The following is a 13,607-nucleotide window of genomic DNA, read 5'->3' on the forward strand; positions in this document are numbered from 1 at the left end:
AGTTCACAAAGAGGGCTTGCAAATTTAGATTAACATTTTACACTGGTTCCAACACAGCAAGAGGAGTCTGAAATGCAAATATGAAAATAACCAAAGACTATTTATAGCATAAAAGCAAAGCACATTGTTTGCATGTCACATTTATTTTATTTCTTGCAACAGACGGGCAACCTGTCCAGGGTGTATGGACACCACAATCCTGTGACCCCAAAAGATATTTAGTTTGTAAAATGAGTGGAAAGATGAATGGCAGGCCCATGTGACATTGAAGTGTATTTCTTTCGTATTTGATTTTGTTAACTTTGATGACACTGGCTATTGAAAATCTGTTTTAAATTTACCAGAACGCCTCCATGGATGCAGTTGGAGTAAAATATGTGGGTCATTCCAGAATTGGAGGACATTTGAGCATCAAAATTCATGAAAAGTAAAGCTTCCCTTTGCTCTAGCCATCCTGGTTAATGATGTCAAGTCCAGTTTATCATGTGATTCTCTGCTATAGGTTGTGTGCATGTTGTGGGACACAATAATAAGTATTTCAAATATTTTCTTTATTAAAATAAATGTTCCCGCAGTTACAAGAGACACAAATGAAACAAATAATACCAGAAATTTCATTTTTAGATTCCATTTTAACTGTTTTATTGGAGATTTAGACATGGGGAGTGGGGGCATTTTAGAGGTGGGCCTACTCCAGACTTATTTTGTACTTTGAAAACTATTTTCAATCTATTTTACCGATTAGTTTTTGTTTATTTTGGTCTCAGGAGCAGCAAATATACTGGGGATTTGCTTCTTTTTTTATTTTATTTTTTTATTCTGGAACGAACCGTGTCATATTTGCACCTGTACCGGTGCGTGATCGTGGGTGATTTACAGATTTGGGGTCACTCGGTCCGTGAGAAAATGAGCCTCTTTGATGAATGATGCAGCAGCTCGCATCCTATCAGCCATTTCCACGAGTAAGGGTCCCCCCCCCCTCCCCTTTTTTTTCTCTCCATTTTTTTCACCCCGCCGCTCTCCTCCGTTCTATGGTTGCCATGGCGATGACGTCACGTTGCACCACCATTTCAGGCCAGTAGAAGGTCTTAAAAAGCGATTCGCCGAATCCTCATCCGCCAGACTTCAGGAGCCATCTTCAGAGACTCTGCTGCCCAGATTCCCCATCTTCTTGTCGACAGCGTCCCCATCCATCGGTCCGAAATGCGTGAAATTGTGCACCTGCAGGCCGGCCAGTGCGGAAACCAGATCGGAGCCAAGGTAAGTTGACGAATATGCTTTTTTCCCGGCGCTACTGGTAAGATTCACGCAGACACGCCTCGGTCGGTGACCATGGAAGAGCCTCCGCCTAATCTATCCATCGGGAACTTTCTAGAAAGCAGCGCGATGCTTGCAGATGAAACAAGTCAAGAAATGCAAAAATGATTCTAGCTTTGATATTTTCTTTTGTATTTCGGTTTGCATTTTCACTCCAGCAGGTCATAAAAATTATGGCGATGCATTCATTTACTAATTAAAGAAAAAAACATTTAAAAGACATGCATTAAAAAAAGAAATACGGAAATTGCAAATGGTGAGAAAAAAAAACTTAAAATTCGATAATTGCCTTTTTTTTCCTGCTTTTGTGTAAAAGTAGAAGCAATTATCAAGCTTCGTTGTGAAAGGAGCCTCCCCTCCCCCTCATTTACTTTGACCGTATTTTTCTCCTTATCTGCCATTTAAAAATCCGTTTCTACTGAATATTTGCTTTCAACCCAATTAAAAAATAGAAGTTTAATTTGAGTATTTAAGGATTCCTTCAAAGCCTTTTCATAATCCACATCAGTCATTTGTCGGACTCCTCCTGAGGAAACTCCTTCTCTGGGAACATTTGACCTCCTTTCCACTAGAGGCTTCTCCCTAACCCCCCAAAATGATCTCTACAGATCTCTACATTTCTGTTCCATGAACGTTCGTGAGCTGAATGACCCTTTCTGTATCTTTTTTTTCTCAGTTCTGGGAGGTGATAAGCGATGAGCATGGTATTGATCCCACTGGTACCTACCATGGAGACAGCGATCTGCAGCTAGACAGGATCAGCGTCTACTACAATGAAGCCACAGGTACCCAGATCTGCTCCACACCCTCTTTTTAACTGACGTCTATATATTGTATTTAACCTGAAAGTCATTTGACGTGTCTTTAGGTGGAAAGTATGTGCCTCGTGCCATCCTGGTGGATTTGGAACCCGGCACAATGGATTCCGTCAGGTCTGGTCCTTTTGGCCAGATCTTCAGGCCTGACAACTTCGTCTTTGGTGAGCTTTATATTTTATGAAGGCTCCACCTGTCTTTGTTCAGAAAAAAAAAATTTTTGTTCTCAAATCTTTTTTTTTCCCAGGCCAGAGTGGAGCTGGGAACAACTGGGCTAAGGGCCACTACACTGAAGGGGCTGAGCTGGTGGACTCCGTCTTGGATGTCGTGAGGAAAGAGGCTGAGAGCTGCGATTGCCTGCAGGGCTTCCAGCTCACTCACTCTCTGGGCGGAGGCACCGGCTCTGGGATGGGCACCCTGCTCATCAGCAAGATCCGCGAAGAGTACCCGGACCGCATCATGAACACCTTCAGCGTGGTGCCTTCCCCCAAAGTGTCCGACACCGTGGTTGAGCCCTACAACGCCACGCTCTCCGTCCACCAGCTGGTTGAGAACACCGATGAGACATATTGCATCGATAACGAAGCACTCTATGACATCTGCTTCCGCACACTTAAACTTACCACCCCCACCTATGGAGACCTCAACCATTTGGTGTCCGCCACCATGAGCGGCGTGACCACCTGCCTGCGCTTCCCCGGCCAGCTCAACGCAGATCTGCGTAAGCTAGCTGTGAACATGGTGCCCTTCCCCCGTCTGCACTTCTTCATGCCAGGCTTTGCACCCCTCACCAGCAGGGGGAGCCAGCAGTATCGCTCCCTTTCTGTTCCAGAGCTCACCCAACAGATGTTTGATGCCAAGAACATGATGGCGGCGTGCGACCCACGCCATGGCCGGTACCTCACCGTGGCTGCAGTCTTCAGGGGACGCATGTCCATGAAGGAGGTGGACGAGCAGATGTTGAACGTCCAGAACAAGAACAGCAGCTACTTTGTAGAATGGATCCCGAACAACGTGAAGACCGCCGTCTGCGACATCCCGCCACGGGGCCTGAAAATGGCAGCCACCTTCATCGGCAACAGCACCGCCATCCAGGAGCTGTTCAAGCGGATCTCTGAGCAGTTCACCGCCATGTTCCGCCGTAAGGCCTTCCTCCATTGGTACACGGGCGAGGGGATGGACGAGATGGAGTTCACGGAAGCCGAGAGCAACATGAATGACCTCGTGTCAGAGTACCAGCAGTACCAGGATGCCACCGCTGAGGAGGGCGAGTTTGAGGAGGAGGGCGAGGAAGAAGTCGCATAAAGCCTGAAACGCAGCTAGCACACCCACATTTCATCCCCCCATCCATCCTAAATTGAACGTTTCACTGAACACCTACTTAGCTCACTGTTGTTACTTCTAGTGCTCTAGTGTTAGACATTAAAACTTGCTGTCATTGGTAAAGTTTTGTTGAAACTGTATGTTGTTACTGCACTGGATTGTTTATCCTGTCATTGCCTTTTCATCCACAGAAGCAAATGACTTTGACTGTGAAGCTCTGAAAGATGAGGAAGATTAAAATTATGTTTGAAAGCCTCCTTCATGCCTCTGACTTCCTGCTTTACTTTGTCACCTTTCCTTTTAGTGGACCATAAAGATGGACAGTTAGAATGTTATAAATTATTTAAAAAAAAAAAAAAACAGTTTTTAAGAACAGGACAAGCCAATTCTAGTTACTTAATATTTTAAGGAACAAAACAGTTTCTAACTAAAAATAAGTTTAAATCAAACGATGTATTTTGCACATCAAGCATTCATTCCAATAAATATTCCATTAACTAGGTTGGAGGATGTCTTATAAATTGCTAAAAAAAAAAAATTCTAAGATGTAATGTAATTTAAAGTTGGCCTAAAAAAGCAGTATAAAGGACTGCAATTATTACTAATTAGTGCAGCCAGAACAAGATTTTCTTTTTCTGATCCTGTATAACATTGCTTTTATTTTGAAGGGTGCATTTTTTTAAATCAAATTTGTTCCTTTTTCTACCTAATCATAAATGATTCTGGTACTTTTTTTAAACTACAAATTTAAACCTCATATTTGTTTCTTTATTGTTTTGTTGGAGAGGCAATTTATATTTCTGAAATCCTTTTAACTTTTTTTGATGATAAACGATAATACATGTGAAAAACAATAAACATGCTGAACCACAGTAAAACGTGCTTGAATATAACAAATATTTTAATGTAACGTTCCTGCAATGTGACTTAAAAAATACCTAAAGGTGAAAACATTTGATTGCATATTGCTTTGTGTAATTTCCGTGTGAAATTTCATTTTTATTACAGCAGGTCACTCCAAATCAGCACTACCTGTATTGATTGTGGGGTTTTTTTTTCTGGTGCATTAGTAAAGAAAGAAAAAAAAAACAATAATAATAACTGTGCATTTATGTCCTTTGTTAAATAAAAAAGACTGAAATTAAAGGGAAAAAATGAGGTAAATATTTCAAACAGATTTCTTCAGTAAAAATCTACATTTTTATCAGCTATAGTTTATGTGGTGAATTGTATTTTAATAAAAATCTACACTACTCCTCTTAGTGGTTTTAAAATACTGGAGCTCCTGTTTCCGCATAGCACAGATGACATTCAGGCCTTCTCCACAAAAGATCCATCCAGTACCAGGCAGGAACAATTCAGTGCTTGTTGAAATGGAGTGGCAGGAAAACGCATCATAGTTCGCTCCTTGTTTGTCCATCGACGCATTGTCAGTTTTTTACGCCTCACTGCATGGAGCGCTGGATGAAGTAGAATCATCAAATGATCAGAAGTCACCAGTCCAAGCAAACAAACTCAACCACAATGGCCGTTTGATGATTTAGCACAAAGCTTAAATGAGTCTTTCCTCTTTTGGTAACTTGAGAGCATCTGGTGCGGCCACACTGCAGGCACCGGACTGCTCCTCAGCACTGGGTCTGTACGTCCCCTCAGTCTGTCTCTTCTTTTTCACCACGAAGAATAACCAACCCAAAACACCCAGAACTATGGCCAGAACGCCCAGAGTGACTGTCGGGGCCACAATAGCTGCAATATTGGGTCCCTAAATGAAACAAATCAGACAGTTTTTATTGAATTCCATAAAACCATTATGACAAACTTTTTCACTTACCGCAGTGCTATTAGATCTATTTTCTTCTGCCCTTGGTTTGATTGTGGTTAAAGTCCCTAAAAAAGAAGAAACATCAAAGTATTTTTAGAAAATCACATTATTGGTGTGTTCCTTGTAGAGTAGGCCCACTCCGATCGTCTTTTTATCTATTTTAAAAGCATTGCACTGTTCTTATGGTTATGATTATGCCACATTTTCTTTGGAGTGGGAGTGTAGTTCACCAGAAATTTGCCTCAGACTATTGGGCGGGACTATTGGCACGGAGTAAGCCCGCCTCCGCATCCCATCCCATCATCCAACTGGTTACACTCTCCCCCGTTAGCTTACAGGCCCTTACACCCCCATCCTAACATAAGTGGTGTGACAAAAAGGGGGGGGGGGGGGTGCTGTAAGCTAGCAGGAGAGAGTATGAACAAAGGGATGATGGGAAGTCATGGAAGGCTTACTCCACACCAACAGTCGGATTTCTGATGAATTACTGCCGCTCTGCATAGTCTGTGTTCTAGAAAATGACTTTTTATTATCATTATTTACCCTAAAAACAGCATAATCATAGTTAAATGACCACTGGGAATGCTTTTATAATAGATCAAAAGATGATTGGAGTGGGACTTTAAATACTAATATTAATATAATCTGAAAAACAAGAAAAAGAATAGTACAGAAAGAACAGAGAAGCCCGATTCAGTCGACCACCTTGCTTCATGCAGACAGGTCCAGTAGAAGTGACTGACTAGAAACCTGCAAGCATCAACTCTTGAGTGTCTCCGTCTATAGCTTTCATTTTCCCTGTTGTGTCCATTAAGGACCCATTAAAGCTTATTTCTCTTTGGTCCATTCCTTATGGTCTGTTGTTGCACACACAGACCATAATGAGGGAAGCTAAATGTACTGTACAGCACAGAAGACTTTTTCCTCTGAGCATGGTTACTTTGTGGCCACTCCGGGGTACTCCTCCAGTCAAGCACTGGGTCCAGCTATTTGATCCTTGAGCAGCCATGTGATCATTGGGCTACACCAAGTTGCTTTGCTGTAACTTTTTAATCAGCAGAGCAAATAACAAAAACTCAGGAATGCTGAGTCAAAAAAAGCACTTTACTTCCAACAATAGGAGGGGAAAAAAATACACACTTTGTGTTTGGTATTTAAATAACGGGGCTAAATAGAGACTTCTGTTTTGAAAACTGACACTCACCCCTCACTTCCTCTGAGTCAATCATTCACTAAAGATTACACTTTCCAAGGACAAAGGTACAACTTGATAACACACACAGGGGGATTAAATGGGTCAAATATGGTCACTATAAAGGAAGAGTCTTTTATTCATAATACATTTATTAAAATGCTGGCAAGTCAGAGCAGGCTTCAGGCTGTTTATCCAGTGAATCTCTCCCAGTCCCAGAAAGATTTGGTGGCGTAATGTGTGCTCAGGTGTGGTCAGGAGGGAGGCTCATTTGTATGGGAGTGTTGGGATCGGCGGTGAACTCACCCCATACGCGGCTGATGCCAATACCGAGCAGCAAAACGCTCCCAAAAACGACTCCAGGTGGGGCCACCACATCCCGGGGGGCTGCCATGTCTGCGGGGGCATCAGCTCGGATCCATTTGAGGCCAACTTCCTCTGAGAGAGAGCGTGGATCGTCTCCACTAAGCACCTGCTGCTGGAACAACAGTACAGTGCGCAAAAATACGCGTTTACCATTCTGACAATGAATGATTCAGCCGCGCGTTGAATCACCATCAAATTTGCTGGGACCGCATGAAAATAATAACCTATTCACGGAAACGCGCATCATCCCTAAAAATAAAGCTCTGAATCAGCCGCAGTTCGGCCACACTGTCACTGTGTGACCTTCAGAAAAAGTGCTAAGAAAGAGTTGTCTTTTACGGGAAGACAATAAAAACAAACCAACTGTGGATTCAGCTGCTTCCAGGTGGTCGAAGCAAAGTGGGAAGCATCGATCGAGCAGGTGGATTCCTGTTGTGGGAAAAGCTTCCTCCCCACCTTTAAGCAAATTTTAAAAAGAAATAAATGGCCTACAATAACAAGAAATTGTAAAATCATTCATTTCGCGACGTTTTTAGAGGTGAAGTAGTTTTGGACTAATTTTTTCCTTAGATCACGTGGTTCAGTTTCGTGTTACATTACCTGCGCACAGTTATCTACCTGCAGACAGACCCTCCTTTGTACAAAGTCGAGGAAAAGAGTTGACTCAAGCGGAGCGCATTCCTCTCCTGTTTCCATTCAATGAAATCAAATCAAATTAACAGGAATCCAAACATCCTCTTAATATCCAAAAGTCTATAATTTTGATGTGATGTGATGGAAACTCCGTTTGGTTCTGACCTGCGGTCGCCTCCCGCGCGCAAGCTTCCTTTCTTCCTTCTTTCCACCTGCTCTGACCTGGCTGCCGCTTTTGCCCTGCGCGTTTACCTAGCAACCTGTCTGATGGTGGTGGCTCCACTAGAACAGCGCCCTCACCAGGTTTCACGTTCACGCAGGCATATCAACATTCCTAAGATATTTGGAGGATGAATTTTGAGGCCAGCTGGCCCACCGGACCCTAATCCTCACCTAATCTCCCCGTTTCAGACTGAGAAAGGCAGAGAAAATGTCAGAGCTAATCTGTCCTGTGTGGGACAGAGCACATTTAGGCTTTTGGAAGGAGCAGGATGCTTTAGCAGTTTTCAGTATACTTCACTGAATCCTAGGGGTAACAATAATGTATGGAACCGCCTAGTTTGAGAGACTTGCATGAAAATGAGCTGTGACTTTTGAAAATAAAAGCTAGAAAACCATTTATGAATGCTCAGACCTAAGTTATCTGTGTCTGTTGGGGGTGTGACGATTAATCAACTTAATCAATGAATCGATTTCTATTCCAACGATCCAATGAGGTCAATCTGCCCGAGGGAAGTTGTTAATCGAATCGACCTATGCCCATATGAAATCGTTTTAAAATGAAATAAATGGATTATAATCGATATTGGGAAATACCATTTGGATTGAGGCATGGTATATTTATTTTCAACATAAAAACAACAAAGTGCCATCACAACGGACAGCACACAGGGTGCCAGCAAAAATGGAAGAGCCATCATCAGTCCAATTAGTGGGAACCATCTAGTGTGGTACAGTGTTCTAATACTGCTCCTTTTGGATTATTTTGATGTGGAAAAACAACATGAACTTTATGAAACTAAAATGTGAATGGATTTGACATGAACTCTTGTTTAATTGCTTCTTTGTACAAATAAGTAATTTACACTTGATTATCTTACAAGAATAAGGAATCTGGAAAACTTTACCTGCACTGTTCAGTACCCAGGTATTTATCTCTGAGTCACACTGGTTGAGTTTTTGGCTAAACATCAATTTTAGGTCAGCAAATCAGATTGAATCAGATGATTTCAAATGTACCAATAACAAATATGAATTATATCAGCAACCAGAAATTATTAATCAAATTGTTAAAATAGACTTGAATTTAAGTTGTACAAATATGGACAACACTTTTATGAAGGAAAAATGAGAAAATATTTGATTCAGCATCAGAGATCAAAATAACATAAATTGGGTGTTAGAGACAGTCAACAAGAATAAATTGTATGAAAAAAGAGGGTTCCTTCAAAAATTAATGCTTAATTGTATTAAGTAAAAGCGTCACTATTAACTAAATTGTGAAAACACTTTTTTATCAATACATTTGAGGATATCAGAATAACTAATCTTTTTTATTTAAATTCGTCACATCCGTTTTTTTTAAAAACAATCCTAACCGGGCGCTTTTTGAAAACTCTGAGTTTTTGTCGCTAGAGGGCAGAAGAGATAAGTTGTGAAAATGCAACGCTTTGCGTTACTTGCAGCTTGCCGTAGTCGCAGTGAAAGCTGGGTAGAACAGTCAAGCGGCGGGAGAGCGGCAAAAAATAATCTGTAAATTGTATTTAACATTTACCGATTTACTTTAGAATGACAACGTGTCAAGCGTAAAACCAAGCGTCTGAAAAAAGTCTGCGTGGGTCAAAGCTATAGTTGTGAATTTGTTAACATTTGGTGTTCGGACTGGGAGCTCCTTGGGGACACTTGTGTCTTGATTGGATCACACCGTTTAGCGCCCTAGCAACAATGGCAAAGGTACAGGTGTTGAATGTGGCTGTTCTAGATAACCCCAGTCCCTTTGGAAACCCGTTTCAGTTTGAAATAACGTTTGAATGCATGGAAGACCTCCCCGAGGGTGAGTGACTTTTTTTTGTTGTTGCTTTTGTTTGTCGCTAGTGAGGCTAAACCCAAACTCTCGTTTTTATAAACTAGCCTAACGGCTAACAAAGTGGCATCGGTACGTTATAACTTCAGTTTTTAACTTCTTAAAAGCCAACTGAGAAAGGTGCTAGACAGCTAAAGAGGTTGTTTTTGGCGCTGCCCCAAGATAAAGTATCACCTAAATACGTAATATGTCATCGCACGCAGCTCGCAACGTAAATTAGACACAGGCCTAGTGACCCCCTGGTACACAGTAGAACATGCCCACTGGGCCGTTGTTACAAGTTTTAAAAGAAAATGTCTATTGTCAAATTTTCAAGTAAAAAAAACACTTTCATCTGAAAGTTGAGTTACTGTGGAGTTTTTTTTCAATAAACAAAGTGAAGAATTGCAATTATCACGTTTAAAAAGGCAATGCAAACTTCTGGATAGTGTTCATAGCAAATTTTTTCTTAACTTTTTCAATTGGACTTTAAATTATTTTATTTTTTAATCAGTGGATTTAGTTTTTTTTGTCTGTTTTGTTGTATTCGCACACTAGTTTCACCATCCTGCCTGTTTCCACTTCATTCAGCAGATTACCTGGATCAGGTGTGTTCAGTTAATCAGAATGAGGAGACACCTGAGTCAACTAATTAGCAGAAATAAAAACGGGCAGGGCCAGCCCTACTGTACCCTACACACATTTTCACGTTAATAAATACTAATGTTATTTGAATTTTTAACATTCGAATATATAAAACTTGTTTTAAACTCTAATGGTTACCTATTTTGAGACATTTCTGAAGCTAGCTATTATCTTAGATATGGCCTTAAGAAAAAATAAGGATTTCACTACAAGTATTGTGATTTTTTTTTTTTTAATTTGTTTATTTTTAGACCTGGAATGGAAAATTATATATGTTGGCTCAGCGGAGAGTGAAGAGTACGATCAAATCCTGGATTCGGTTCTGGTTGGTCCAGTCCCGGCTGGAAGACATATGTTTGTGTTTCAGGTGGGTTTTATTTTCAAAAAATCTCTAATGGTCATTTCATTTGTAATTAATTTTTTTTTTTTGGTTGGAAAAAGCATCAAATGTCAATACAACTTATTTAAAAAGATAATATTTTTTACGTGTCGTTTATGCATTTTTTTTTTATGTGTGTATAACTTTTTAGAGTCAATTATAAAAGTGTAGTACCACACGTTATATGCTAGGATTCAAGAGAAATTAAACAAAAATCCTTTTATTTTTGCAGGCTGATGCTCCGAACACGGCACTGATTCCTGAAAGTGATGCTGTTGGAGTAACAGTAGTGCTAATTACCTGCACCTATCGAGGCCAAGAGTTTATTCGCATTGGTTACTATGTGAACAATGAGTACACAGGTCCAGAGCTGCGTGAAAATCCACCCATCAAGCCAGACTATGCACAGGTAATTCCAATAATAGTATCTGATTTATTTTTTTATGTGAATTATGAGGCCTTTGTATACTTGAATACAACTGCATCTTGTCTCTCATTCATATACCTGGAAATTTGCCCATTCACGTATTTTAGAATAGATCAGTGTCAGATGTTGTCTCCCCATTAGTGATTGGATTTTTTTAGATTTTTTTTTATTAGCGCTGTATATTTCAAGTTGATCATTTCAAATAAATCCCCTAGCAGAAGTCTGCATATCATGAGCGGATTACAACATTTGATTGCCGTAAAGCACAGCAGAATATGGCAGCAGCTTGAGCTGGAGGCACACACAAACATCTCTGTCAAGTTTGCAAGATATTCACAGACTTGGACTTTGGAGGTCAAAAAGTCTTTTAATAAATGTTTGAAATTCACAGCAACTCTTGCTTTTTGTCTTAACGACCTACAAATGTAGAAAAAGTATTGGGTTTGTGTTTCTATTTATTGAGAACGTGCTCTCCCGCTGCTGACAGTCAGCAGTGAGACGGCTGCAAAATGCAGGGAAAAGGGATTTTTGGAGAAAATCACTTCAATTTGAAATAATTTTTAATGTAAACATGGATCATAATTAATAAATAAAAAGACTTTAAAGGAACTAATGCTACAGATTTCAAACTTTCTCACATTACTTTTACCTATCTTTTCTAGTTGATAACTACCGGTAGTTTTCTAGTTGATAGTTGAACTATTTTTACTTGACTGTTCAAGGTACTTCACAGAAGGGTTTTCTGAGTGTTAATTGGTAAAAAAAAGTAAATAAAATAAACACAGTGACCTACCTGGATCTGTTTATTACACTGTTTTTCTTCTTTTATAAAAGTATCACATCAGGACTCGTTATCAGGAGACACTCAAAATGAAATGACTCTGAATCTGATCAAGGCCAAACAATTCTGATGGGAATATCCCAAATGGTTACCATACCAGTTTATTTTCTTAAATCTTAACCTATCACTCAGGTTAGACCAGAAAGCTGCATATATTTACAGCACTTGTAAGCAAAACTTGTCTGAAATATTTGTGGTTTAAAAATGTCGGGGTTATTTTGTTTTTGACTTGCATCAGTTTTAACAAAAGAAGAATACGTTTTGGTCCCCCCCATATTCCATTTTAATGTGTTATCTGAACAGGTTTGATTGAAATAAAACACAAATCCACCATCTCCATCCTCTACAATGTCAGAAGGTTACATGATCCTCAAACTTTCTCTTCAATTCAGATTTTAATGCCATCAAACTTGGGATTTTAAACTGATGGTTTGGTTCCCAATTCCTACTTTATTTCCATTGTCAAGTTTGATGTTTCAAGCTGCCAAATCTGTCGTGGAGGTGGCACTTTCAATAGTAAGCCTCTGGGAACTTTGCCCTAATGACATACAGTTTAGATTGTAGGCGTCACATTTTTTAGGGGTCTGATACCCAAAGAAACTTTTCACACCGTCTGTAACGGATACATTAATGAGTAAAAACAGATACAGATATTTATGGGTAATAGTTTTTGTGGTTTTATATTTGATTGGTCTTTACATTTTACTTTTTTTTTCAGTCACAGAATGATTACTTTAGAAAATACTAATATAAATTCCATTGTTTTTTGTTATCTTCCCTATTTAGCTCCAGAGAAACATTCTAGCATCGAACCCACGTGTAACCAGGTTCCACATAAACTGGGAAGGCTGTACTGAGAAAATGGAAGATTCTGAAAATGTTGATCCTACGCCAAACTCCATGCTCCCTCCATCCTGTCTGCCAGGCAAAGTCCCTCCTTTGGGACACCTACCAGATAACTCCATGGATTGCTTATAAAGTTGCTGCCTCCTCAGAAGGTGGCCAATTCAAGCACAAGACCTTATGGTGGAATGCCCTTGGACATTTTTAGCATAGATGAAAGGATTTATTCCCAGCCTTTCCTCTTCCTGTACTTGTAAAAAAAACAAAAAACAAATAGCTCACCGGGGCTTTAGTTAAACTTATTTTCTGAGGACATGGTGAACATGATTGTGTATTAAAAGGTAGTTCTTGCCATGAGTTTGAAAGCAATATTAATGTGTGGAAATGAAACTGCATGATATTTCAACTGAACCAAAACAACGTCAGATGTTATTAATAGATTTTCTTGTTCTGTTAAAGAAGACGTGTAAATTTAAGAGGAATTTGGCACTGGTGTTGCAATACATTGCTGAACAAAAATATAATTTGTCACTATATTTGTTAAAATTGCACTTAATTGTGTTGATGTAAAATTATGGAGTTTCGGGTGGACTTTATGCTATTATCTTTTCCAAACAATTGCTCATGCCTTCCCCTGGTTGCAGTTTAATTTTTTAAATAAAGTTACAGCATTTTGTATCTATGAAAAATCCTCTTTTTGGGGGGGATGGGTTGCAACTAATTGATTTGTTTTCCATATCCAGCGGGTGGTAAGAAACTCAGTTTTTCCTTTTCATGGTTTTATTCACAAGAGCACCACCTGTGCAACAGAAATATCTGCGATCCTTTCATAATTTCACACCTTTCTAAAAATAGCTCGTGCTAACGTCACGTCCAATCACAGCAAAGTTCGTAAAGGGTTAAACAGCTAAACTAGATGAATGGATGAAAAAAAAGAACGAT

At 39.8% G+C, this 13,607-nt stretch overlaps 3 protein-coding genes across 3 annotated transcripts; 2 read left to right on the forward strand and 1 right to left on the reverse strand.

Annotated features, from left to right (window-relative positions):
* The first annotated feature begins 1,078 nt into the window (after positions 1-1,078).
* On the forward strand, positions 1,079-3,712 carry tubb4bl (tubulin, beta 4B class IVb-like). The gene is made up of 4 exons (XM_004071385.3): positions 1,079-1,260; positions 1,994-2,102; positions 2,186-2,296; positions 2,380-3,712. Exons 1-4 carry the CDS (start codon positions 1,204-1,206, stop codon positions 3,435-3,437), a joined length of 1,335 nt encoding a protein of 444 aa, XP_004071433.1. The 5' UTR covers positions 1,079-1,203; the 3' UTR covers positions 3,438-3,712.
* A 626-nt stretch (positions 3,713-4,338) lies between these two features.
* On the reverse strand, positions 4,339-7,793 carry crb3a (crumbs homolog 3a; the record flags this gene model as incomplete). Its single annotated transcript, XM_011478111.4, has 6 exons — positions 4,339-5,217; positions 5,287-5,342; positions 6,776-6,947; positions 7,196-7,291; positions 7,436-7,521; positions 7,634-7,793. Coding segments are annotated over 6 exons (780 nt in total), but the record flags the coding sequence as incomplete, so codon positions are not given.
* Positions 7,794-9,148: 1,355 nt separating this feature from the next.
* On the forward strand, positions 9,149-13,354 carry asf1ba (anti-silencing function 1Ba histone chaperone). Its single transcript, XM_004071384.5, has 4 exons — positions 9,149-9,521; positions 10,427-10,542; positions 10,787-10,963; positions 12,609-13,354. Exons 1-4 carry the CDS (start codon positions 9,413-9,415, stop codon positions 12,798-12,800), a joined length of 594 nt encoding a protein of 197 aa, XP_004071432.1. The 5' UTR covers positions 9,149-9,412; the 3' UTR covers positions 12,801-13,354.
* The last annotated feature ends 253 nt before the right edge of the window (positions 13,355-13,607 follow it).

Source organism: Oryzias latipes, chromosome 8, assembly GCF_053564925.1.
Source record: "Oryzias latipes strain Hd-rR chromosome 8, Olatipes_Hd-rR_3.1".
Classification (NCBI taxonomy): Eukaryota; Metazoa; Chordata; class Actinopteri; order Beloniformes; family Adrianichthyidae; genus Oryzias; species Oryzias latipes.

Coding starts and splice junctions, on each gene's coding strand:
- tubb4bl (XM_004071385.3), top strand. CDS start 1,204: ATGCGTGAAATTGTGCACCTGCAGGCCGGCCAGTGCGGAAACCAGATC. Junction 2,103..2,185: donor CTACTACAATGAAGCCACAG/GTACCCAGATCT, acceptor ACGTGTCTTTAG/GTGGAAAGTATGTGCCTCGT. Junction 2,297..2,379: donor GCCTGACAACTTCGTCTTTG/GTGAGCTTTATA, acceptor TTTTTTTCCCAG/GCCAGAGTGGAGCTGGGAAC.
- asf1ba (XM_004071384.5), top strand. CDS start 9,413: ATGGCAAAGGTACAGGTGTTGAATGTGGCTGTTCTAGATAACCCCAGT. Junction 10,543..10,786: donor GACATATGTTTGTGTTTCAG/GTGGGTTTTATT, acceptor TTATTTTTGCAG/GCTGATGCTCCGAACACGGC. Junction 10,964..12,608: donor TCAAGCCAGACTATGCACAG/GTAATTCCAATA, acceptor TTCCCTATTTAG/CTCCAGAGAAACATTCTAGC.